The sequence below is a fragment of the Botryllus schlosseri genome, chromosome 4 (genome assembly GCF_051294905.1).
Source record: "Botryllus schlosseri isolate E-star chromosome 4, Bs_hap1, whole genome shotgun sequence".
Taxonomy (NCBI): domain Eukaryota; kingdom Metazoa; phylum Chordata; class Ascidiacea; order Stolidobranchia; family Styelidae; genus Botryllus; species Botryllus schlosseri.
Window position 1 is genome coordinate 13,926,687 of NC_137239.1, and position 26,348 is coordinate 13,953,034.

Here is a 26,348-nt window from a genome sequence, read left to right on the forward strand (position 1 = left end):
CTTGAAGCTATTATGGAAAAATGGTTACGTATATCACAGGAGGATATGGATTTTTGTAAACATTTCGAAGTCACCGTGATTGACCTTGCTCATCCAACTTTTTTTCTACAATCCCTCACAAAACATCTTTAAATAGCAAAATGTTTGTATCAGTAGGGCTTTGGCAATTAGGGAATTAAAATGAGTCTACACAGTCTACGAACATCGCTACACCCAAACAGGAAGCAAGACAGCAATGGGATAGAGGACGAAGAGGAAGAAAACGCACGCGCGAGCGAATATCGTTTTCCAGACGCGATTATATACATTAATATCGTAACATAAAGCTACACCATTACGCAAACCTTTTCCAAAACTCGCAATTTTCCTATTTTTGTTTTCTGTCATAACCTATAATATTGCATGCACATTTATCCTTCCGTTGAACAACCAATAAAGAAAATACCCCCACACAAGCCCCGCAAACAGATTTTGGTAAATACCGTTAAATTAACAAAGATATCAAAATGTTATAAGCAAATCTTCTGAAACCACTGCAAAAGGAGGAAATAAGAAAGCATTGGATTGACGACCACACCCAGAACCAACGAAAGGCCCCTGTGCTAAACACAACCCAAGATGAACGTCATCTTGCCAAATAGAACCGCTTCCCAAGTTTGTTAATTTCCTATACTTTCTATTTATCTATTTTTATTATGTATTTGTTGATACTTTTTGCATACTTGGAATAAAAACACTAAGAGACAATGTGGGTGTAGTTGGTTTTGTGAAAAACAAACTGGACAGTCATGAATCCCAGACGAATAACTTCGCTAGTATACACTGTATCGTACACTGACAAACCCTTTGCTGTAAAAGTCTGATAATGAAGGAAGTGAGGAATGTTGTAGTTAATACACTGAACTTTATACAGTCTTGGGAGTTGAACCACCAACAGTTTAAATCATTTCTTGCAGAAATGGACTCTTGAGTATGGTGAACTACGTTATCATACTGAAGTAAGATGGTTGAGTCGTGGAAATGTTATGAAGGGTTTCTTTGAACTCAGAAATGAAATCGCTTTGTTCATGAAAATGAAAAAAAAGGCTGTTCCTTTGTTTACTGATTCCACTTTCCAATTCAATCTCGCTTTCCTAACAGATATTACACATCAATTGAATGAATAGAACTTGTAGCTTCAAGGTAGAAAACAGTTTGTTACACATGCAGATGTAGGATCATGTGAAATCGTTCAAAGTCAAAATACGTTTATGGATGAAGCAGCTGTGTGAGGAGAATTTGGCTCATTTCTCAACTCTGAAGTCTTCAGGAAAAATTGAAGCCGAATGCATGAAAGACTACAGATTTGTTGTCCAATTTACTTCAGCAATTTGAAGTGCGCTTTGCTGAATTTTAAGTATCAGCAATGCAATTTTGACTTTTGACAATTTGCTGTGGCAATTGACAGTGTAACAGATGAATTGCAAATGGAGTTAGAGGAGCTTCAATGTGATACTATCCTGAGGCAAAAGTATGCCAAGGTAGGGATTCCAGAATTCTACATGTTCCTTTCACAAGAAAGGTTTCTGAAGTAAGTATCTGCTTCTGCAAGAATTATTGCAATGTTGGGATGTACATGTGTATGTGAGCAATTTTTTTCGTTCATGAATATCAACAAGACTCTGCGAAGGTCGTGCATCACAGATGAACATTTCTGGACAATTCTGAGATTCATTTATGTGGACAAGTTCAAGCCCAATATCGAGGCCCTTGTCAGGTAAAAGTGCTGCCAATTAAGTAGCGAAAAATGACTGCAGCCTACATCATTAGCCTACTTCTGTTTATCTTGTATTGTGTTCTTATTTGTGTTTTTGCACGTTTGCATTTCATTCTGAATCGCCGCTCGTAGGCAACACACATCCTCTTTCTCCTTATTGCTCTAAACATGTATAACAATTTCAATCAAACATTACATTTGTAAATGTAAATTTTTTCAGGCCTGAATAACTAAAATAGTAAATCACATTTTGACAGTGTGTGTTGAATGTCAGTCTGCAAGGTCGGCTCATTTTAAATCGATCAATATCATCCCATCAAATATGTGAAAAGACAATGAATACTACTATTGAGGCTGCGGCCCGCGGCGTCAAAAACTAGAAGCTTGACCCGCAAGCACATTCGAGTTTTAGGCCTCTGAACTAGATCATTATCACGGAGTTTGGTCTTGCAAAAGTGACTTGAAGCCAGTGCTAATACTGCACAGATGGATGTGTAAGTTACGCGAGTACGGTACTCGTGCCTGTAATAACAACATGATATCCGTTTTAGATGTTATGCAAAATTGCTGAAACTGACTTTAATGAATAGCTGAATCACTTAGCCTATATGGAACATAACATTTGCCGTGTAAAAGATGATTCAAATTGATATGAAATGAATTTATACCCATGAGATACCTGAAAGACATGATTGCACAGTACAGCACACTGCCATTCATCCACGCAACAATGGAATGACACCTTGGTCGACTCATGGCTATGTCCTGCATTCAGGCTCCCCAGAGGAGCACCGACTATAGTCTGATGAACCAGACCTGACACACGCTTGGCACTCTCGACGGAAAGCGCTACAATGAAACGTGCCACGTAATGCTGCGATCCAAGCATAACCGCGTGATAAATATTGCTGTGCCCAGTTTTGAGCTGATCCTGGTGCAGTGGAGAGCCTTAGATGTGCAAGTGTACGTACCTTTGGATGAGTTCCAGAACCGGCGTTTGCCGTGGATGCGCGAACAGTCATCTTGTCGTACTTCAGCGTGCTGCCGTAATTTCCCGAGCGCTTCCTGTTCATGCTGCTGCAATATTCAAATTGTTCTAATATATATCTATGAGGTTACAGTGAAATAAAATGAAAGTTTGCGTCTGGAATTTTAATTTCGATCATAACATAATGCGGCCTGTGAATGAATTCCGAAGATGAATGCGGCCTGCAAGTATAGCTGGTCACAATGATTCGAGCAGTCGAATCTGAATCGAGTTATTATTATAATGATAAGAGCTCAGTAGCAAAAGATGTTTTTTCCGAGTAATGAAATTATACACTCCTTGCCAATGAAAGTTATTTCATATGGTTTTGATACTATTTTTCACTGTGGCAGCCTTGAAACCTTGATCGGGCGCATCGCATTAAACAAATATATAGTACAAAGCTACAACCGTTACTGGAAAAGAATTCTGAGCTCATGATCCTCCCACAACATTGTCACAAAGTGCAATAAATCGGTAGGGCAGAATAAATACCAAAAGCATCTTTAATGTTCTTTGTGGTGGCACAAAAGGTACATATTACATTCTGATGTGACATCATAATGAGTGATACTCGAGTACTCGACTCAAAGCATAATACGTGATTCAGAATTGAATAACTCGGGTACTTGACTTTGTCCAGCCTTACCAGTGAGCTGAGATGTTACCCACCCCTGCCTTAGAATGTAGCATCATATTGGTTGATAGAAACGCAAAACGTAACCGCAAATGACGAAAAATAGGACATGGAATCGGAAATTGCCAAAGACAGGGTTTAGATTTAGAACCACAGAACGTACGCCAATGTACACTACATACCACCGCAACGGTCCCAATCGAACCACAGATTGCGTCAAATTGATGGCCAATACGGGTGTGTCAGCACGAATGATATGTATGAATTGAGTTTTTGTCTTAACCTCAAGCAGAACTCATCAACCTGGCCTTGGTGAGCCTGGTCAAGAACCACTTTATACAATATACATCTTCATTTACTAACTAATTTCGGTCCCCCATCCAAGTGGCGAGATGTGAGTGTCGCCTTTATAGCTCTGATTACCAGAATACGCACATCACAATGCTACTTATCACAACAATTCCAATCGGTTTTTGACCTTCGCTACCCAACCATGTAAGGCCTACATTTTCAATACACCATGGAAAAATATACAGCTGGCGGAATAAAACATTCAAGAAAAGGACGAAATCTGTCAGCATCATATCTGTGAGAAGAAAACACTGCCAAGCCATTACATTACGCTACACACAAACATTTGGGTTGTCATTCAAGGATTCAAAAGTCTGCCAAATACTCCCGAAAAGCTTACTTTTAGATATGGGGATTAATCAATCGGCAGATTTATCGTGAATGTTGGATTCCATTACTCGCATTCAACTCAAGTCCATATAATTTTTTTTCAATGTTACTGGTTACCCATGAAATTGTCAAGTTGTCTAAAAAAGAGATGTATACCAATTTCGGCAAAATTCCAACAGGTAGAAGAAAATTTTTGATTTGGAAAAATAGCATTGATGACAAATATTTTACAACAGATTCAAAATTTTATTACTCTAATGCCGTGGTTTTCAACCTTTTTTGACACGCGCCCCCCTTGGAGATGGTCAAAAAATCGCGCATCCCTGACCCCCCTTGCATTTATCGTCATGTCAAAAAGAACACATCATCAAATACAGAGGTGGGCAACGTTGCTTATGTAGCATAAGGTCGCATTCCAGGGCATAGCCGCAATGAATGATCTGGACGCAAAATTCCTATGGTAAACTGTCCATATCCATTCCCGGTGAATTCCGGACTATTCTACTTTTCACAATGGCCCATTGTACGCACCGAAATCGCGAGTGGCAATGTTATGAATAACTGCCGGGAGGTGCATATTGTCGCGCAAGGCGCGAAAATTTTTCAGGGCCGCGAACGAATTGTTATTTCTTGCCAATTCCCATTCTGGCTCAGATTAAGAAGGGCGCTACTGCATTAAAATCAAAAAATGAAGTCTTGTTGAATTGCGCGGAGGTCGAAGAAAGTTTCAAGATTAATTAAAATCTCTCAAAAATTCGGGCGTGAATTCATAATTGCAATTTGCATGTCTACGGCCGCCAACACATACTAATTGAATTAGGCGACGACGGCCGCTCAAATTCCCTTCTATGGCCGCAGGCTGCCCAGTGCCCACCCATGATCTAATACTATACATAAGGTATATCTTACGTCAATTTTGAATCTGCATTCCAGTTGTTGAGTCTTTTACATTGCTGACAAATTTCTCCAAACTTGTTTGAAAATAACAAATAAACATTGTACAAGACATCCATTAATTAATTTCAAGGTAGGTCACCCTGAGACTAATCCTGATGCTGGTAGTGAGTACAGAGAGCAAGGCTTCGTTCTGTCCTGCCAGGCTAAATTTGATCAGTTTTGGAAATTAATTAAATTGTGTTGATTTATTGCCTAATTGCGGGCGAAACCGTGCAACCTATGTTGTATCTAAGTATGTCTTGGGCAGTGCAGTTCGCAAGCTACTAACAACATCTGCCCAGGGCGACAAGCTTTAGGCTACTGTCAAAGCTATGAAGCAATGAATGACTTACACGTGGGAATTGCTCTCTATATCTCCAAAGAATATCAAAAATTTGCTCAAATGAAGTTGAAATCAGACTATACTCCGTTGAGTGCGGTTGCTAGAGTTTGTATTTTGCAAGCTTTCTTGAATATGGAATAAATTTCATCTTCAGTAATCGTCTTCTCATGATGGATGTGAAACACATGTTCAGACACATACAATTTACAGTGACTTTGTCAATTTCTCGCGCCCCCCCCCCCCCCCCCCCCTATACTGACTTCGTCAATTTCTCGCGCCCCTCCTGAGAGCCTCCCACGCCCCCCAGGTTGAGAACCACTGCTCTAATGGCTTCGCGATTACCGGTTGAAATTGATTCATATTTGGTAAGCGTTGTTTTCTTTGGCAACTTGACGATTTGAATGCCTAACAAGCAAGATTTGGAAAAAATAGATTTTTTTGAACTGCCCTGTGACAGCATGTTTATTCGCCTGTTCAAAGTTGGGATGTGAGTCTGGACAGGACATAGGTGCCCAGCATAATTCAGGCAATGGGCACGCCAAATGGAGAATGGGCTCGCAGTACATTTTCAAATCGAAATTTGGCGTTGCGAAGGTCGGGAAGCCTCGTTCTAAATTATCAACGGGAAAAAGATGAAAAATTGACTTTACCTTCAGGATCGGCTGTGCTCGCTTTTCTTCTGTTCCTTTCCCTAGATCCAAACAGTAGCGGCCCTACGAGCGGCACTGTCTGAAAAAAAGATATGCATTGAGGCTTCGAATCCGACAGGGAACTAAGTCGGCATACCTGGATCGGTTGCTCTCCAAACCCCGGTGACTTTCCTGAAGCCATGCTCGTCGAATTCAGACCTACAACGACACGAAAAGAAGATAAGTCTAACGCAGTCAAATCCTTTTTTTTTCAATATTTACCGGCTACTCGACAGGTTTGAAATGACTCTACTCATTGTCTCAAAATACGGAAATGACTTGACTCGAGTCATTGCGCATGACTCGGAACAGGTCATATGACTTGAGACTCATTGTAATTTCGAAAAATAGTAAAGTAACGACACCACTGGTGTTTTGTTTGTTGCTACTGGAGCTTAAAAAGGCGTCAATTGGTTTTGTTTGTTCGTGAGCGGTATTCATGGTGTTTGTCGACTACAATGGTCATTTAGAGCAGGCCTGTTTTCCTTATTTCAGATTCCGTAACTGCCGACTTGTTGCACGCCACACTTCTAGGCTTTTATAAAACATCGCTTACACGGATGATATGGCGAGGAGGAGCCTAGATAAACCTTGAACACATAGGTCACTAGTAGTCGAAAAGGCGACAAAAAACTGTTCAAGGTGACGAGAAAATAAGTAAATTATAGATGCGAACCGTCAATGTTATGACTTGGACTTGACTCGGTGGTGCATTGAAAATGCCTAGACTTGAATCGGATCAAAACTACAGACGTGTGATTCACTTGGGACTTGGTTACAACCATGCTGCTTGATATAATTGAAGAGCTTCATGGAGGCACAGAAATTTAATATACAATTGAGTAGTATATTCATAATGAAATGAACCCGAACACTTTTGGATAACACTCATCAGGGGTAATAGTCAGCAACTAGTAGAGAATTGGAAATAACATTGTATATCAACAATCGTATCGCAAAATATGACGTCACCAGCATAAAATTTTGAATATCATAGCGTTCAATGCACTGTTTTTTGTATAATTTTCATATAGTAAATTGAATGCTCTCTTATTCGAAATTTCATGCTAGTGACGTCATAACAGATTATAACAAAATATGCGAAATATGAATGGTACTGTTTTTTGTACCACTTTGTTATATGAAGAGCTTCTTGGAGGTACAGAACTTCAATATACAATTAAATAGTATATTCATATTGAAATGAACCCGAATATTTTCGGCTGACACTCGTCAGGGGTAATCGTCAGCAACTAGTAGAGAATTGGAAAGAACATTGTATATCAACAATCGTATCACAAAATATGACGTCACCAGCATGAAATTTCGAATGAGAGAGCGTTCAATGTACTATTTTTAGGTGGTACACGAACTCCTTTTGTTGACAGAGTTTTGGTTGGTGTATTTTGATAAAAGTAGATTCAAAGGCACACAAATGGAATTGTGAACGGCCTCGCCCTACGATTCGAAATCGGTCGTTTCGATAATTATTCGCACATATCGGATTATCCAACAGATGTTTGCCGATGGCAGAATTAATGGCCTTTGATCGATCAGCATCAATCTTAAGTGGATGAGTTAAGGGTGAGCTTTTCACATCGCATGACGCGCGTATTCTGATAAATCTGGGGACATGTTGGTTTATGCGGTCCTGCAGACGTCTTGACGTTCTTCCCACGTAGCCACAATCACAGTGGCACCTATATTCGTACACTACATTACTTTGTTGAAGTGCGGGAAGCACGTCTTTGCGTGTTGAAGGGAGCAGTTGTGTTGTTGTAAAAATCACATTGGTTTTGACTGTGTCGTAACATTTACCGACAGCAGAAATCAATTGTTTTTCAAAGCGGGTAGAAATGGGGCCAATCCACGGTAGATGGATATAAACATCTTTTATTGTTCGTGCGGTGGGCTCTGTTCGTTTTTCTGCGTTGAATTGCGTTAATTTCCTCTCCATGGCGCGGCTGATGACGTGTTCAGGGTAACCGTTATCAAGTAAGATTTTTCGGATGTAGTCAAGTTCTAAACTCAGTTTGTTACCCGAATATATCATCAACGCTCTATGCACGAGTGTGCCTATGAGGTTAATTTTTCTGCGTCGAGGACTGAATGAATTCCAGCGAAGGTATTGGCCTGTGAATGTCGGTTTCCTGAAAACAGACGTTTCAAATTTGTTGGTATTGCGCTTTTCAACTAATACGTCCAGAAATGATAATGAGTTATTGCGTTCTTTTTCTATTGTGAATTGCAAGGCCGGGTGAAGCGAGTTTAAGCGAATGAGAAATTGGTCACACTCCGATTCATTCCTGAATATGACAAATGTATCATCTACGTATCGGCGGCACTTTGTTATAATACATTGAATGCTCTCTTATTTGAAATTTCAGGCTGGTGACGTCATATTGTGTGATACATCTGTTGATATGCATTGGTCTCTCCAATTTACTACTAGTTGCTCAGGATTATACCTGACGAGTGTCAGTCAAAAATATCCGGGTTCATTACAATACGAGTGGATTATTCAAATGTATATTGAAGTTCTGTACCTCCAAGAATCTCTTAAAATATTCCATCATCATTATTCATTATCAATTCGACAAAACTTCTTTGTGAACTGAGCAACGCCACGAATTTATCCACTTACGAATATGTGAAGCCATAATGCACGCCTTGCTGCACCGGTAGCTTCATCCTCGGACTCCGACGAGGTCCGGCTTCAGTTGGCGCTGGAACCGTCGGGACTAACAAAAAAAGAGTTGAATTCACAAGACGTATTAACCTAATCTTTTCCTAACCAAATTTAGAAATTTACCGAATCATCTAATAAAACATTATCCACAATAAATGCTGGAGCAATGCTTCCCAACTTTTTTAGAGCCCCTTATCAATATCGACATATGTTTTATGATTCAACAAAGCGGTCATGATAACGGGGATTTATACAGCTACCTTTGATTGCTGGTGAATTGCCTAAAACAGCAATTCCGCTGCGATCTCTGAAAATCACGGTGTCCGAGGATAGTTTGTGGCGAGTTGACTTTGATTAGTTAGGACCAAGTGATGAAAGGTAAGAGCCCATGAATTGATAGGGGTCACCAGTGGTATTGCACCACCATGAATGAGTATATAATATAGCCTACTGGTAAGTTTCAACTGTTCTGCACCATTTATATGTATTTCTTTACAATTGTATCTGTTTCACACCAGAAACCCATGAATTGCCCCATCTTTGTGACTTGAACAACGAAATCTAGTTTAGCAGATCAATCAGTCAATATCAACCTCGCAGCATTTTCCTTTATAGAGAGTGATGAAACTATCATTATATAGCATCATTATCCTTACTCAAGGCATATAAATGTGTGCGATGGCTAAGGCGGGTAGTTTTGACAGGTTGAGATTGTAGTGTTAGGTCAAATATTTGTTAATTTTGTGCATTTTGTTGGCGTCGGAGATACTGAACTTATCATTGGACATTTTACACTTTGTAGCTTATTTTGTAAACCAACTGTTGTAGATGGCCCCCAAAATTATCAGTATCATGTTTGAGTTTTCCAGTAAAATTATATTATATTGATTTTGGTCTATTAACAAGCTGTCAATGCACTGTTCAAGACTTACCCGGCCATTTTTCCACAATCATTCCACGATTTGTCGGTTTGCTGTAAAATAAGATGTAGTCTTTCAATTTTTGCGTTAATCTTGGGAGAAAAAAACAAGTTATAACAAATGCTGCTGGGGAACTGACTCCGGCGTTACATTGAGTAAACGTGATGCTATGAAATTTACTCGAACAGCAGCTGCAATTTGTGAGAATGTAAGCTTCCACCAAGTATGTAGATTAGAGTGGCCAACAAAAAACAGGCAGCAATACCACATTTTCAAAACTAAAGAATCGATATCGGGGCTAACGGATGCTATGAAATTTACTCGAACAGCAGCTGCAATTTGTGAGAATGTAAGCTTCCACCAAGTATGTAGATTAGAGTGGCCAACAAAAAACAGGTAGCAATACCACATTTTCAAAACTAAAGAATCGATATCGGGGCTAACAAGACAAAGTGCTGTCATTAAAAGATTGACCCCTCGTAAAGCTTGATATTGTAGGGACGTCCTGAGCTGTGTTCGAACTGCTAAGTGTGCTCGAATTGGCAGTGTCTTGAACATTTCATGCCAAGGCAATAGAATAAGATCATTCATATCAGCTGATTCTCCCTCCATGGAATTCTTCGACCACCGGCGAAGTCAGTTCAGCTTACTGGGTAATAGTGTTGTTGTAAAACAAATCTATTGCAACATTTCAAAACGCTTTTCTAAAAGGTCTTTCAAAATCTCAAAACACATGATGCTCAGTACTGATGCAGACGAATATGTTGATAATAATAATCAGTGGTTTCCAAAAGTTAGCAGGATTGATTTCTGCGACCTTCACAGAACCTGCCACATATTGGACACCCCTATCGTAGGCTTTTAGTATTTTTATATACAACCCTCCAGTCAATTCATCGACACTGAACCAAAAGTCAAATAGCACAACATCAATCAAAAACCCAGCAGTTAGTAGACCGTCAACCAACTGAATTGGTAGTTTGTAAAAGTATTAGGATTAGGACACCGTAACTAGTCATTTCCACATCTTTATATCCGCCGAGGACATCCCATTGTGCATTGACCACCTTGAGCGAAGGAAACAATAAGAGAACGATCAGTTACAAATAAAAAAATTATTACACAGCTAAGCGATGTATTCCCACCTATACCTGCAAATATCTATCATTAGAGCAATCAGAAATTGATACTGTCGGGCCATATTATATTTAGGCGCCAAATGCTGCCGTTACGATGTCCAGCAAAAATTTCTCAACCACTCTCTCACCTTGGATTTTCCTGTTTTGAGCGATTAGGCCGCTTGCGCTGAGTTTTGCCTTTGCTCGCGCGACTTGGCTTGGCAACTTCACCCTCCCGAGCCATGTTGGTTGATCTGAAGGTTAAAGCAAACCGATCATAAACGTGAGGGATAAAGTATTCAAAACTACCGATGGCAGGGCTGGATGATGATGACAATGCTCCTGAGTAGAGTATTATTTCTAATGATTGAAGCTGAGTGAGTAGTGATAGACATTTGTTTTGTGTTGAATCTTGTCTGCATGCGTACTGTTGAATTATATCGGACGATCAACAACGGTCAATTGTTACTCACGTAGTTCATTTTGCAGCATGACACAGCGCCGATTAATATAAATGAGGCATGATTTCCAAAATATTGATTCACAACTTCTCAATTCAAGCAATTCAAATAAATGGGAACCTTTCATAATCCAACCATATTTGAACAAGCCATTCAGGGTACAGAGCTTGAGAATAAAACAAAACAATAAGTTCATACTGGTAATTCATTCACGAAAATCTCTTTGTCTACCATATCACACTCTTTAGTGCATGTCTGTTCTGACATCATCATGTCACACGGGCTAAACATTTCCTCAATTTCATATTCCATCAACTGTATTACTGACGAGTGCCACTAATGAAGGTCAGTCGAAAAGTTCATGAATAAATTACCAATATGAAAATTTTATTTCATTATTATCCTATAATATTGAACGAACTAGCAACATACGCATCAACAATTTGGAATTCCCTAGAAAATGCTGGCCTCGGTGTGGAGTCATGAACAAGGTACCAGCTACTTTGAAACTATCAAGGCAATGATAGGCAATATTGCATTGAAATTGACCAGGCAAAAATAGAACTTGAAAATCATGATATTTTAACCACCACTAACCCGGTATCGCCATGATCTTCTATGATCTTGCTGCCTGATCCTGAGCGCTGGCAGGTCTTCTCTCCTGAATTAAATAACTCAATCAGCATGCATAAAGCACATTATATAGGATGTGGAACACAGCAAGCCGATTTTCATTCACAACATATTCATTCGATGTTTCCAAATATAATTTACAGAGTGTCAATTATTACTCAGTTTATATTTCAGCACTTGAATCACTCCTCCTTATGGGCGATTTTGATTTTCAAGTTGCAGAAATACTCTGTGGGCAATATAGGTGCCGCTTGGCGACTATGAGGGTTGTAGAGAAATATCGTAGATCATGTTGGCACTCCAAGCAGTGCCAGTATGGCAATTATTCGTCACAATACCTACTATGACATATTTGCTACAAAGCAATGCAATGGCGGCTTGGAACTGGTCTTCACTGCACAAGAGGGATATTCCCAGGGTTGTAACCAAGTCACAAGGGTCCGAGTCACAAGTGAATCTCACTTTTTTTGTTTTGACTCTAGTCAAGTCGAGTAATTTTCAATTTGCCACCAAGTCAATTCCGAGTCCAAGTCATCGAGCAGAGGTTCGAGTCCGAGTCATGGTATTATGACTCGAGTCCAAGTCCAAGTCATAGTGTTGACTGCTCAGTTTCCAGATAAAGTCTTGTTAAACCCACTGTTATAACTCTGTTTGGTGATATCGAATGGTTCACATTTATAATATACTAATTTTCCTCTCTTTTAATAGTTTCTGGTCGCATTTTCAAGCATCAGTATCAATAGACGAACTCCCAATCGGGGGGGTTATACTTTACTACTCTTCGAAATTGCAATGAAACGTCGCTATTGGCCGTCTGCGTCTCGAGTCATATGACTTGGTTCGAGTCATACTTAAAGTCGAGTCAATACAAATATTGACTTGAGTCGAGTCGAGTCATTTCCGTATTTTGAGAATATGACTCAAGTCACCACAACCCTGGATATTCCCAACTTGCAGCAAAATGTCCCTGACAAAGAGCCATTATCAGAAAAACAATGAGTTAGATCAGAATTAAAATTACAGCATTCAAACATTCAACAAACTAGATTAAAATCAGAATTAGAGCAAAGGAACATTTTTTGAATTGCATTAGAATTAGATTACTGGCATTTCAATCTAATTTAGTCTAATTAGGCAACTAGAATTATCTAGTTGTCAGAGTCGTGTGTTAACAGAAATTGTGAGTGTTAAGAGAATACTCTTCAAACAGCTGAATAACTTATAGATCGTCGTCCATATTTCACGTAAAGTAAATTTCTCAAAGCACTGCCCTATCATGACATGGCCGGTTAGTAGGATGATTTCCAGGTCAGCATTGGGCCGCTATGACTCGAAGAGAGTCTTTGATTCGTTTCACGCAACGACAAAAATGGATGATTTTTAGCTGTCTCCTTTTCAAATCTTATCCGATTGCATATTCATGGGTATATGAAAATAGGATTTATATTTTGACTGAAATGAGACTGCGTGAAATGCGGGTATATTTCGCAAAAATGCAACCTCGTTTCTATCGCCAGCCTATATATATGTTCACATAGACAAGGATAACCATTACATTTAAACATAGAAATATTGATTCAGCAACTTTCTTGTAAGTATGCCAGGTGAGTTTTATACATTTTCTAGTGTACCAAATGGCGAAAAAGTTTGAGTAGCACTGTTTTAAGAATCGGTGCATCAAATTGAAAGTGGGCTAGCAGTACATTTTCAAATCGAAATTTGGGGTTGAGTCAATAGGAAGGTCGGGAATCCACATTCTAAAGGATGACCGTGAAAGAGTTAAAAAATGACGGCACCTTTATGGGCGGCTGCGGTCACTCTTCTTTTAATCCGTTTCTTCGACACGACGGTGGCTGCCCGGAGAGCGGCGTCATCTGAAATAAAAGATTAACATAAATGTTTCGACTCAAACCTGGCACTGAGTCAGCATACCTCGATCGCTAACTTTCAGGATTCCGGCGACTTTCCTGAAGCCATGCTCGTCGAAGTCAGAGCTACAACGACACAAAAAGAAGATAAGTGTGAAGGAGACCCAATCTTAATTTCAAATTTTACCGACTACTCGTCAGCGTTAGAAGGACTCGACTTATTGTCTCAAAATACGGAAATGACTCCGACTCGACATCACGCATGACTCGGAACAAGTCATATGACTCGAGACTCAGACGGCCAAGACGGATGTTCCATTGTCATTTCGAAGAATAATAAAGTAATTACGCCACTGGTGTTTCCTCTATTTATTTGTCTGTTTGTGGTATTCATGGCGTTGTCGACTGCTGTCTTCATTAACATTTTCCTTATATTTGATTCCATAATTGCCGACTTGAAGCACGGCCCACTTCTAGGCTTTTATAAGACACCGCTGACACGAATTATATGGCGAAGAGCCTGGATAAACCGCCAATACTTAGGTATTGGTACTGGTAACTGTTGAAAGTGAGGAAAATAATGCATTATAAATACAAACCATTCGATAAAATTGCAGAGTTTTTATAAGTGGACTTCAACTCAAAACCAAGCAATCAATGTTATGACTTGGACTAGATTCGGTGGTGTATCGAAAATGCCTAAACTTGACTCAAGACAAAACTACAGAAGTGTGATTGACTTGTGACTCGGAGCCTTGTGAGTTGATTACAACCTTGCAACTTGATATAATTCTAGAACTTCTTGGGGGTATAAAACTTCAATATACAATTGAATAGTCTATTCATATTCAAATGAATCCGATTATTTTCGGGTGACGCTCGTCATGGGGCAATCGTAAGCAACTAGTAGGGAATTGGAAAGAACATTGCACATCAACAATCGTGCCACAAAATATGACGTCACATCACGTCACTATAATAAAATAATAAACAAAACAGCACATTGAACGCTCTCTTATTCGAAATTTCATGCTGGTGACGTCATATTTCGAGATACCATTGCCGATACGCATATCGAAGTTCTGTACCTCCAAGAAGCTCTACAGACAGGTTCATCCAACAAATGATTGCCAACGGAAGATTTCATGAGTTCGCCAACACTATTCAATTGTATATTGAAGTTTGCTACCTCCAAGAAGCCCTTCAAATATTCTATCAATATTATTCATCATCAAATCCACAAAAATTTCTTTGTGAACTGAACAACCCCACGAATTTATCCACTTACGAATATATGAAGCTATATCGGACGCCTTGTTGCACCGGTAGCTTCATCCTCTGACTCCGACGAGGTCCGGCTTCAGTTGGTGCTGGAATAGTAGGAGCTGAAAGAAAAAATAATTGAATTCACAAGACGTATGAGCCTAATTATTTCCGCTGCAAATCCGGAAATTTACCCGATCATCTATTGGAACATTATCAAAAATATATGCTATAACAGTGGTTCAAAACCTTTTTCGATTCGTCACTTCCATATCTAGCTTGGCATATATTTATCGCTCCCTATATTTTCTGATCCTTTAAAGAGGACATACCTAACCGGGAATTGATACAGCTGTCGCTAGTAAATTGACTAAAAAGATGCAAATAAAAAAGGTGAACTTTTGCGGCGATCTCTGGAAATCCCGCTATCTGAGAAGTTTGCGGCGAGTTGACGTTTTTTGTCAACTTTCGCATTAGTTCTAGAATAATCCGTTTTCAACGTTTAGTTTGTGCCGGTTTCCAGTTACCGGCTAGTTAAATATATCATTCCCCCCCTGCTTTTCAAAATTGCCCACTGCTGTTTGATATCGCCACCGTTGCGAACCACTGTGCTAGAAGAAAAGTGATTAGATTTCAAAGTTGTGTTCTTGTGTAAATCTAGTGGCAGGCCTATATATGTATGTACGCGATCTATATACTGACATGGTCATATTGATGATCGGAAACTCGTATCAACATGCGTCTTACAATGCGATACGAATGGTGTATCGTTTACCACTAGAATGTAATTTCTGCGATATCTAAATTGATCAATTCTTCCTGTATGCTGCTTGCAGTTTATTCGTGCTAATAATTTATTTCTATCCAACACTTATGCCGTTATGACATCTATGGTCATTTTACATCAGGCCAATATTGCCTGTTATGATTCCGGTGATGCCAATTTATACCGCGCCTCCCTTTTGTTGCGGCTGATTTGCGTGAAGCGAGTTGTCAATTAGCGCGAAGAGTCTGTGATGATATCCTGCGTTAGCCGTCGCCAAAGATGCGTATTCGTTTGTTCTCGTGTATTCTCCTGTATTCTCTATTGTTCTCGTGGAGTCATTATAATCTCCTGATGTTTGGCGCGCGTGTTGGCGAATATGTTGCGGGAGATTGCGAGCTCTCTAATCAACTACACAGTTGGACTCGCTAGTAATCTTATGGTAGGTGATGTGTGGTGTATTTATTTAACATACGTACGAGTTCGTTGCACAAGGATGTTAACCCGATTGATGTATTATCGGCATTGGAGTGTGTACATAATTATAATGAACTTATGCTACCTTGGTAAATTTTAACGAATTCAATCAATTCAGCAAGCGGCCGGCTAGCTACGCGCCTGCTTAATACTATCATAATTTTGTCACCATATACAAGTGACAGGTGATATTGAACGCTTGCGAGTCGGCTCATTTGCGAATTCTGAAGCTAGCCCTTAGTGACGTCATCGATCCCAGGGACAATTACAGTTGACCGCCTATGAATAAGAATATGAACTCTGACGCATTATGACACTAGTTCTTTGTGCCGTCATCAATCCCGCATACCCAGGAAAAATTAGAGTTCACCGCATATGAATAAGAATAAGTTTCAACTGTTCTGCACCATTTATATATTGCATGTATTTCCTTATAAGTGTGTCTGTTTCACACCAGAAACCCCTGAATTCCCCACTGGACCAGTCTGTCTGAAATGCCAATTCTATTTCCAACATTTTAAAGCTCATTCGCAATCAAAGAATTTGTATCATAGCGTTGTGCTTCAAAAAACAATACGGTGTGACTTTCTCAGGCGGAGCCTCTCATTTATGAACTGGTATCTGAACAGGAACAGCAGGAGTCCCGCTGATTTGTTAAAATATTCATTAGGCTATCATGTTTTAGTTTTCCATTAAAATTATTTATATTGGTTTTGGTCTATTAACAAGCTGTTGAATCACAGTTCAAGACTTACCTGGCAATTTTTCAATGATGGTGTTCGGGTTTAATTTACCAACTTTCGACGGTTTTCTGTAAAAGAAGATTCAGTCCTTTAACTTCTCCCATAAATCCGATGAGCATAACATTCAAGGAATAACAAATACCAAAGAAAATATTACTGGCGAACTGACTCTGACCATAATTGAGTAAATGTGATAGACTGTCACAAAGTGCATTGTGGTACAATGAGATTTAATCGAAAACGTAAGCAATCTAAGCATCCATCGAGTATATAGACCAGGGGGAAACAGCAAACGGGCAGCTGGCACTCATTTCAAATTTCATAGCGGGCGCGGGCCGCAAGAGTGCAATATCGTGACAAAATAGGACACACATGTTTAGCAATCACGATTCTAAAACTTTATGTCAGCACAACGCTGCACTGTCTAACACGGGCGATGATCATGGTTATTTCAAAAGAAGCAATATTTCATTGAAGAAATAAAATGTAACAAAACATCATGATCATTACTTTTAATTTAGTTTGAACCATGAACTGCACATGTTACGTGACAACGCTTTTATGCAACTAAAGAATCGATATCGGGGCTAATGACTAGGGAGACAAGGTACTACCACAGGTTTGACACCCCTACCATATGCTTTTAGTATTTTTATATACAACCCATCAGTCAATATATCGAAACTGAACCCAAAGTCAAACAGCAAAACATCCAAAAGCTACTCAAAACTTAGCAGTTAGTTGACCGTCGACCAATTAGCTTGGTAGAAGTATTAAGATAAGGACACCGTAACTGGTCATTCCGATATCCTACTATCTGTTGATGACATCCCATTGTGCATCGAAAGCCTTGAGCGAAAGAAAACATATAAATGAACAATTATTTCAATTAAAAAAAAATATTGCACAGTGAAGCAATGTATTCCCACATGACTACATCTACCAGCAAATATCTATAATTCGAGACACCATAATTTGATACTGTTGTGCCATATTCCAGTTAGGCGTGAGATGCTGCTGTTACGAGGCCCAGCTTAAATTTTTTAACAACATTCTCACCTTGGAATTACTGGTTTTGTATGAGGCCGCTCGTGCGGACTTGGGCATTTGCGCTTTGGATTGGCGACTTGGCGCTTGGCCCTTTTCGCAGATGACGCAGATTCCTCGATAGGAGTGCCCTTGCGTTTGCGACTTGGCGAATGAGGTCTCTTGTGCGGACTCAGGCATTTGTGCTTCGGATTGGTCACTTGGCGCTTGGCCCGTGAAGACTTTGTCCTTTTCGCAGATGGCGCAGGTTCCTCGATAGGAGTGCCCTTGCGTTTGCGACTTGGCTTTGCGCATTGGATTTGTGAAACTTTTGGAACATCCACTGACACCGCAGGTTCCTTTCTGGGACAACCCTTTTGAACCCTGTTTGTTGATACACAGGTTAAATGCAAACCGACCAGGAACATCAGGGATGGCGTACTCGAAACTACCAATGGCAAAGCTGGATGATGATGACAATTGATGATGAGTCGGAGTAAAGTAATATTTCTAATGATTCAGGCCGAGTAGTGAGAGATTATTACTTCGCCGACGTTAATTATATACTCAGCGTCAGTAAAAGTTGAAATGATAATTATAGTTTAGGTACTGTTTTTCGATCAGGAATCATCGGAAATTCGACTGGCCTTATCAAACCATACAAAACATATGATACAAAGTCTGGGCTATCTATTAGATTTTTGTAGGATTTACAAAAGTCAGCAGTTCTGTGAGGAGTCTGCATCACTTTAACGAGAGAAATTGTCAAGAAAATCATATGTAGTAGCTGCTGCATCACGGCAATTGAACCCATACAGCAGTGCTTCTCAACCTTTTGTCTTGGCGGAACCCTTTCGGACCGTCACGGGCGCACCAAGTATATTTTAGGTCATGTGTTGCTGAATTATCGTGCAATCGTGATCTGTTATTTGTGAATATTTATCGCAGGCTAAAATTACCACCAAAAGTGCTAAAGGGGTACTTTAGCAGGCACATCAAGTCCAGCCTAATCATTTCTATCCAACAGCTCATCTTGAAGTTCTTCTGGGATAGGGAATATGTGATGTATTGTATATCACAGGAGAAAGTGAATTCCATGGTGAGGGTCCAATCCCTTCAGCACAGATTAGAAAAAAAAAGTAGAGAGGGTTCATTTCAATAAGTGATCACTGATTTGCTAAGACCGACAACTTCAAATGTAAATTTTTGCAACCCCATTGGCAATTGATATGAGTTTGCACAGGATATAGGATATTCTTCTGACAAGGCCATCCAGTTGCTGTGAGTCCAGACGTTTTAGCAGGTATGAAGCGAAACTGTCTTATTATTTCACTAGCTTTGAAATAGGCTGTGAATCATGTTGCAAAGGCTTCGTGGGCCCCCTGAAAATGCTTCGCTGATCACCGGTTGAAAACCATTGCGATAGAAAACTCTAAATTGCCTTAAGTTACTGTAATCTACAATAGCCGTCACCTCTGTTTTTTTTTTATCTTGCGCCCATCCAATGCGGGCAGCGGCGGCCCTGCCGCTGAAGCTGGCTCAGCAAGCAACGGCGTTGGCTCTGCAAGTAGAAGCGATGGCTCTGCACGCACTGGCGATGGCTCTGCAGGAGAGGGCTCTGCACGCAACGGCGTTAGCTCTGCACATAGCGGCGATGGCTCTACAGGAGATCGCTCTGCACGCACTGGTGATGGCTCTGCAGGAGATGGCTCTACACGCAACGGCGTTGGCTCTGCACGTAGCGGCGATGGCTCTGCAGGAGATCGCTCTGCACGCACTGGTGATGGCTCCGCACGCACTTGCGTTGGCTCTGCACGTAGCAGCGATGGCTCTGCGGGAGATCGCTCTGCCGTCACCGGAGATGGCCCAGTGGGCGCCGTGGGCAGCGGACGTTCTGCCACCATGCCCCAACCGGAGAAAAGGTCACCCATGAGCTGGTCGTACAAAACATCCAGATTTCTTTCTGGAGGGTTTGTTGAGCTGCAGAGGAAAAGATATAAGTCTTGTTTATTTTTAGTGGGTCAAAACTGAACCCGGTAGAAGCGTACAGCTTGTCCGAACATTGGGAGTGGAAAAATCGAGTATATGACACAGCCTTGAAAACAATTGAGCACAATGATTTTCCTGTTAATTAAATTTCACTGTCATACATTCTGGTGAGTAAAAGCCGCATGCTGCAATCCTGCTTAAGAACTTAGCAAGCATCTCAATGATATTCTTTATGAAAATGAACTTCACATGAGAGCAGGTGTTCTCGACGTCGTGAGTCATGACACGAGCATGACCGATAACAGATTTTTACACCGATACCGATAAAGCCGATCACCAACACCTTCACCAATAACCCCGAGATATTCAGCCGATATTCAGAAGAGATCACATCCCATTACAATCGCATTTCAAAACCTTCAGCTTCACAGCCATTGCCGGGCTAGGACGTGAAAAAAATAACTAAAAAGCCTACATCTGGACGGTATCGAAGTACTAGTTCTTTTTCATAGTACCCAATTAGGTTTGGTCTATTAGTGCTATACACTGACAGCGATTTTTGACTAAGTCCGCTTCTAAGTAACAGTGTACGTAATATTCCTCACTTCGATATCACTACTTCTTCCTGCACTTTAGTAGGAATTTACTGTGTCAGTGTTATATTTGAAAACCAACAGTGACCACTAGTGCTGTTCTAAAATAACTTTTTTTCCCAGATTGTAGCCATTCACTGATTAAATTGTCAGGCTACCCTAAAAAATCTGCACACCAAATTTGGCTTGATTCTAACAAGTTTAGGACTACGCAGATCCATATAAAAATGCTTATTTATTACGGAAAATTTTTTAAAAAAATCAAATTTTTCTGTCAACCCCATGAAATTGTTGAGCTGTCTTCAAAGACGATGCAAAACAAATTTGACTCAATTCCAGCCAGTAGAAGTGGAGTTATTTGAGTTTTTCGTTGGTAATTATCGGATTATCAATTAATCAAGGATAATCCGAGATTGCCTGAGAGCTGCCTTCAAGATACAAGAATTAGATCAATATTCACAGTCTAGATCAGTGGTTCCCAACGTGGGCGATTTGGCCGTCTAGGAGGGCGAAAATGACGAAGGGGGCGATAGGGGGGCGAAAATGGACAAAGGGGCGACGGAGGGTGAAAATAGCGAAGGGGACGATAGAAGGGGTGATGACGCGTTAAAACGGCTATATTGGAGTCAAGTCGGAGAAATGACCTTTTTTTTAGTCATCCCACAAAAATTCAGTTGCAAAAGTGTAAAATTCGACATCGAACGGCTAAGTTGACCTTTTTTTTTTAGTCAACCCGCCGGTGATTACAGTTTGTATACCGATTTTTCGGTTCACAAAATTTGGGGGGCGATGATCGGCGTTGACCTTGAAAAGGGGGCGATGAGTCGAAAAAGGTTGGGCACCACTGGTCTAGATGCAGCATAATATTCTACTTCTTACTACCATCTTGTGCGGTCACGAAAATTGCCGATACTTTTTACCTCTACTGGCCTATACCGATATTTCTTGCAAAGTGCCAGATTGATTCGCTATCATCGGCAATCTGATAATTGGCCAGGCTCTAGTCATATTTTATTCCTAGATGAAAAGACATGACATTATTTCCATAATGCATAGTCGTTTTGTTAACATGCCTTTAGGCAAGCGTATTGGAAATCTGCTTTCATGAGATCATTTACATCAAAATCAGTTCATTAATTTGGTACAGATATCATATCACATGTAGGCCTACATCTACTCCACGAAGCAAACGCTACTAACCTTTCCTCGTCTGGATCAATCCAAATTTCGGATGAGGATACGCCATCTGAAAAGCAAATATTCAATCAAAAACGAGCAATCTGGATTTTCACTCACGCAGTATTCGGTCAGTCACATGGATTCTTAAGCAGGGGTCCATGGACCCCTCTAGGTTTAACAGCTTCATCGTGGAATCGGGGGCTGTGCACTAGCCCAATATTGTTTCGCAAGCTAAGAAAACGTGGAATATTTTATGGGCAGATTTATACAACTTGACAATTATCTTAGCGCTATGAGCGATTTCACGGATGTGGTATTTTCGATATTAATACAGGCAACATCGGAAGTTGTCTTAAAATGAAATTGGGGTACGAGAAATATTATTTAAAACTTGGGGAGTACAAGTACGAAAAAGGTTAAGAAACAGTGTCCAAAGTGCGATGAAGCAAGGCATAAGCACTTGACGAAGAAGGTTTGAGCTTGTGTGGGCGAACTTGGGTAAAGCACCGGTGCTTTATTGGGAGTCGACAAAGGGAGAAACAGACACTGCCTCAGCACTCACTTCTCGCATCTTCCTCAATCTGGCGTCCTCTAGTCTCCATGAATCTTTTAAAATAATCAGACATCTAAAAGATGAAAACGTGTTAAAAATACACCACTCTTCCTTCACGCATGTGTGAACTCTATTATATGATGTTGCCCCAATGAACACTCTATTTCGAAAGATGATTGGGATTTAAATTTGGTTCATTCTATACCCCTACTCGTGGAAATTGAGTCAAATTGATCTTCCGGGCTCAGCGCCACATCCTTCGAAACGTAAAACCCTGTCTTTTAGGTAAAAAAAACGCCCTAGTCATGACCTTCCATGCCATCAAACCATCCGTTGGGACTGGTAGCATTCTGGTTCCATTTTGTGAAATGATGATAAGGGGAGCATGAAATTTTTCACTATCATAAAGGGGGAGTGTACCTAAAAAAGTTTGAGAACCCTTGTTGTAGGCAGCATTACCACCTTGCAAGATTGCTCCCAATGTTAGTGACATGAGACCTTTTAGGATACCGGTACTTGATATTTTCAAGGTGAAGTAGCTTAGATCGGATTCTGAATGTATAATTTGCAACTGTTAAGCCTACTAGTATTTAGTTGCAGTGAACAATACACATATATGTATATGACAGAGATACTTTCGAAAATTTTACAGCTGAATATTACTGTTATGACATCATAATGGAGGTACTCAAATACTCAACTCCATGCTTAATATTCGACTAGGAAACAAATCATCCATCCAGATACTCTGTTACCCACCATTATAGTTAAAAGCCAGTAGTGTACTGTTATTGTCAGTCTATTTTGCATGATATGTGTTGTTGCCAATCATTTCTGTCTTCGATTAAATATCAATTAATTGATTCATCATTTAATTATTAGCTAAGAAGCAGAAAATTTATTCCTAAGTACAATATATCATTTTTGTCAACGCAAAGAGAGAAGAATCTAGCATTTGCAGACAATCACAGGAAAGAAGGCATCATGGTGCTTGTTTTCTAGACAGGTGCAGTTGCAAAATGCCTGTGAGAACAAAAATATCATATCAGAATATGTGACTGCCTCGGTATGTTTTGTATTACGATTAAACATGTATTGAAACGTGTCAAGTGATCAAAGGTAAAGGCTTACATTTTCTCATTACCCTAAAACCTTGACTTTAGCTACTGAGCTCGAATTATTGTTGTACCCAATCCTATTTGACAGTAATAATCTTTTATTACTACTTTTTCCACCACATGTACATTAGGGCTGTTGAAAAATATTTAATTCAAATTTACTGGCTACCGTAATGGATAAAATCCAAAACTTTCTGCTTTCATAGCGACACATTGCCAAATTTTATGTGCAAATTCTAGCCAATATAACAATTTTATCAAGCCGACAAAATTAAAAAAAAATTATTTCTGAGCAACCAGAATTTTGCAATCAACATCTATACTTATAGCAAGGCTCACCTTCGGTTCGGGGGATCCTCTGCTTTGAGAGATGGAAATTCAGATCGAAATTCGATGTAGCTTGGATAATAGGTACTATATCTAGATCGTGGATCTGAAACATGATGAAATTATGTTAAGACACGCTGCTCATTTTCGAGTTCAAGTCATATTCAAGTCACTCGGCAAAAATAACAATACCGGTGTATCACCAAATGTGTTCATAGCATAACTTGACATCGCGAAAATTACATCGTCCTCACGTAATCAGCGTAAAACACGGAATGGCGGCAAACCGATCGACACATGTTAATCATCGATGCAGAACGTCATTGCTCGGATTTTTGACTATGTCATTCAGATAGGAGTCTAGAAGTACAGAACTTCAACATCGTCACAAAAAAATGTTTATATTTCTTAATTCGTTACAATTTCAGCTTTTAGACTGAGTCAGTAAATACGGTTTATCAAACTCGAAATATGGATGTATGTAATTTTCACATCGTGACGTAATAATGAGAAATACCGAACGGATACAACGAACGGATATAGCTCAGTGACATAATAAGGGCTTAGTCTGGTATCGTATAAAACAGGAAATTGCTTTGTTCTATGCACGCCTCACTCCGTCCATAACAAACCACCATTTTCCATACTCTAGCAACGTATTTCCACATCACATTTGATAGATGTTTCATTATACACCGTACATTCCATTACAGTTCACCAATCTTTCGACGATGATGGCTAATGCGTCGCACTGAGTTGACCAGAACGTTATGTCAATTTAACTGAATAAAATCATGTATAATTTTCCCTCGTGCGATTGGCCTCACAGTCACCGCAGTCATATTCGTTTAACATGGATGGATGTTTGCTAAATAACTCGCAAATTGATTATACTGCGCCGTGCCTCTTATAAAAATCTTTACTCGGTGCGATTCTAGAGTTAGCAGTAGGGAACATCGCGTCAGGGTGTCATATCGTCAGGGTGATCAAAAATATTTTAAATTCCGATTGAATACCGCTAACCGATATAATGGATACAGTACGGTACAAGCCAGGAGTCGGCAGGCCCCGGCGCGCGTGCCATTTGTGGTACGGGAGATGATTTTTCATGACACGCCACGCTATATTATAACTAAGTCTGTTGCAAAACGTGTAACATATGTTTTCAAAATGGAGCAATCTCGTAGACGACCCAGAATCCCTTTATAAATCAACATAAAGTAGAGTCTATTGGGACAGATTTTATTGACCTTGAAAAATTTTTTCGTGGGCCCTGATATCTTGATTATAATATGGGCAGGGCCGTAACAGCACTTCGTCAGCCCCCTCCCCCCCCCCGCCCCCCTCAAAAAAAATTTTATCTTCTCTCTGCTCACGTAATCAGATTTGCCGGTAGAGCTGAGTGAGGTGTGTTTCAAAAGGTAGGACGACTCAATGATAATTAAACATCTTCGGGCGTATACCCATTGGCAGGAACGAAACAGTACCTCGTCAGGCCCCCAAAAACGTGTGTTTTGGGCTCCCATAGGGTGTAAAACGACCCTCCCCTATCACGTTGTTCGCGTTTGTCACGAAATCATTTGTACTGTATTGAGAGGCAGCGCCAGGCGCGAAAATTTTCGATGATTTATGATAAAATCGGTCAATCAGATCGGCGATTGCATATATATTATGCTATCAATTTATTGTCCTCTCTACTCACGTAATTAGATTCACCGGTAGAGCTTAGTGAAGTGTCTTGAAAACGGGAGGGCCCGTAAATAATAATTAAACATCTTCGGCGGGCGGACCCGTTGATATGACTTCGTTACATGATGTTATTTCGTGACTTCCAGTCTGCTATAACAAAAAATATAGAATCGTCCAACCGTGAGCTTTTAAACTAAGAGACGCACACGATTTCAAATTGGTATTTCTTCACTGGCATAAAATTTTTCCCAGCGGGATGGTATTTGTCTTGTGAGGTTCACATTGCAAAGACAGCAACATTAGGCGCCAATCATTTAGGCGCCTATGGACATTGGACAATTAAACCTATATGTCTTTTGTATATATAACGAAGTCTTCGGTCAGCATAAGCTGGGCATAGACCTTTTCGGCCAAGGTTTTCTCGCTGCCGATCGTTCTGGCACACTTCTTGGAGTCGCATGTTATATGGCCCAAAAGTTGATTGTATGTCGTGGTGGGCCGTGGCGCGGCAATGGCCCAATACCCAATAACAAAGACAAATGGCTACTGGAATTCGCGCCCAGCGCGAAAAAAATTTGAAAAATTTGCATCAATTTTCAAAAAATACTCTATGATTTATGCTAATTCACGAAATAATTTTGGCCCCCCTTCGAGCTCGCCCCCCCCCCCCCCCAATTGGGGGTTTTGGGTGCGGCAGTTACGGTGCTGAATATGGGAAACCCTACGCAAACCTAATATCGTATGAAACCGTTGGGATCAGTGGTTCCCAACCTTTTTGAGTGTTGGAGCTGCATTTCAATTTTCAGAATACGTATGGAGTCGCATGAAAACCCTCGAATAAGCTATTGTGTTTTTTCATTTCCAAAGATT

The 26,348-nt window shown here is 40.2% G+C and overlaps 1 protein-coding gene across 1 annotated transcript; it reads right to left on the reverse strand.

Annotated features, from left to right (window-relative positions):
* Window positions 1-601: 601 nt before the first annotated feature.
* LOC145437949 (uncharacterized) lies at window positions 602-18,458 on the reverse strand. Its single transcript, XM_080315319.1, has 12 exons — window positions 18,064-18,458; window positions 17,017-17,072; window positions 15,047-15,143; window positions 13,823-13,884; window positions 13,687-13,764; window positions 11,855-11,918; window positions 10,946-11,050; window positions 9,691-9,731; window positions 8,714-8,810; window positions 6,167-6,228; window positions 6,031-6,109; window positions 602-2,833 (listed from the first exon to the last, which is right to left on the reverse strand). The coding sequence occupies exons 1-11, from the start codon at window positions 18,456-18,458 to the stop codon at window positions 6,072-6,074; spliced, it is 1,095 nt and encodes a 364-aa protein (XP_080171445.1). The 3' UTR covers window positions 602-2,833; window positions 6,031-6,071.
* Window positions 18,459-26,348: the final 7,890 nt, after the last annotated feature.

Bases quoted from the DNA above. Each gene is read 5' to 3' on its own strand.
- LOC145437949 (XM_080315319.1), bottom strand. From the start codon at position 18,458: ATGTTCCTGGTCGGTTTGCATTTAACCTGTGTATCAACAAACAGGGTT. The intron at 17,073-18,063 runs GTGAGAATGTTG...CTTCTTTTACAG, and splicing joins ACAAAACCAGTAATTCCAAG to AAAACCGTCGAAAGTTGGTA. The intron at 6,110-6,166 runs GTATGCCGACTT...TCTTTTTTTCAG, and splicing joins TTGGAGAGCAACCGATCCAG to ACAGTGCCGCTCGTAGGGCC.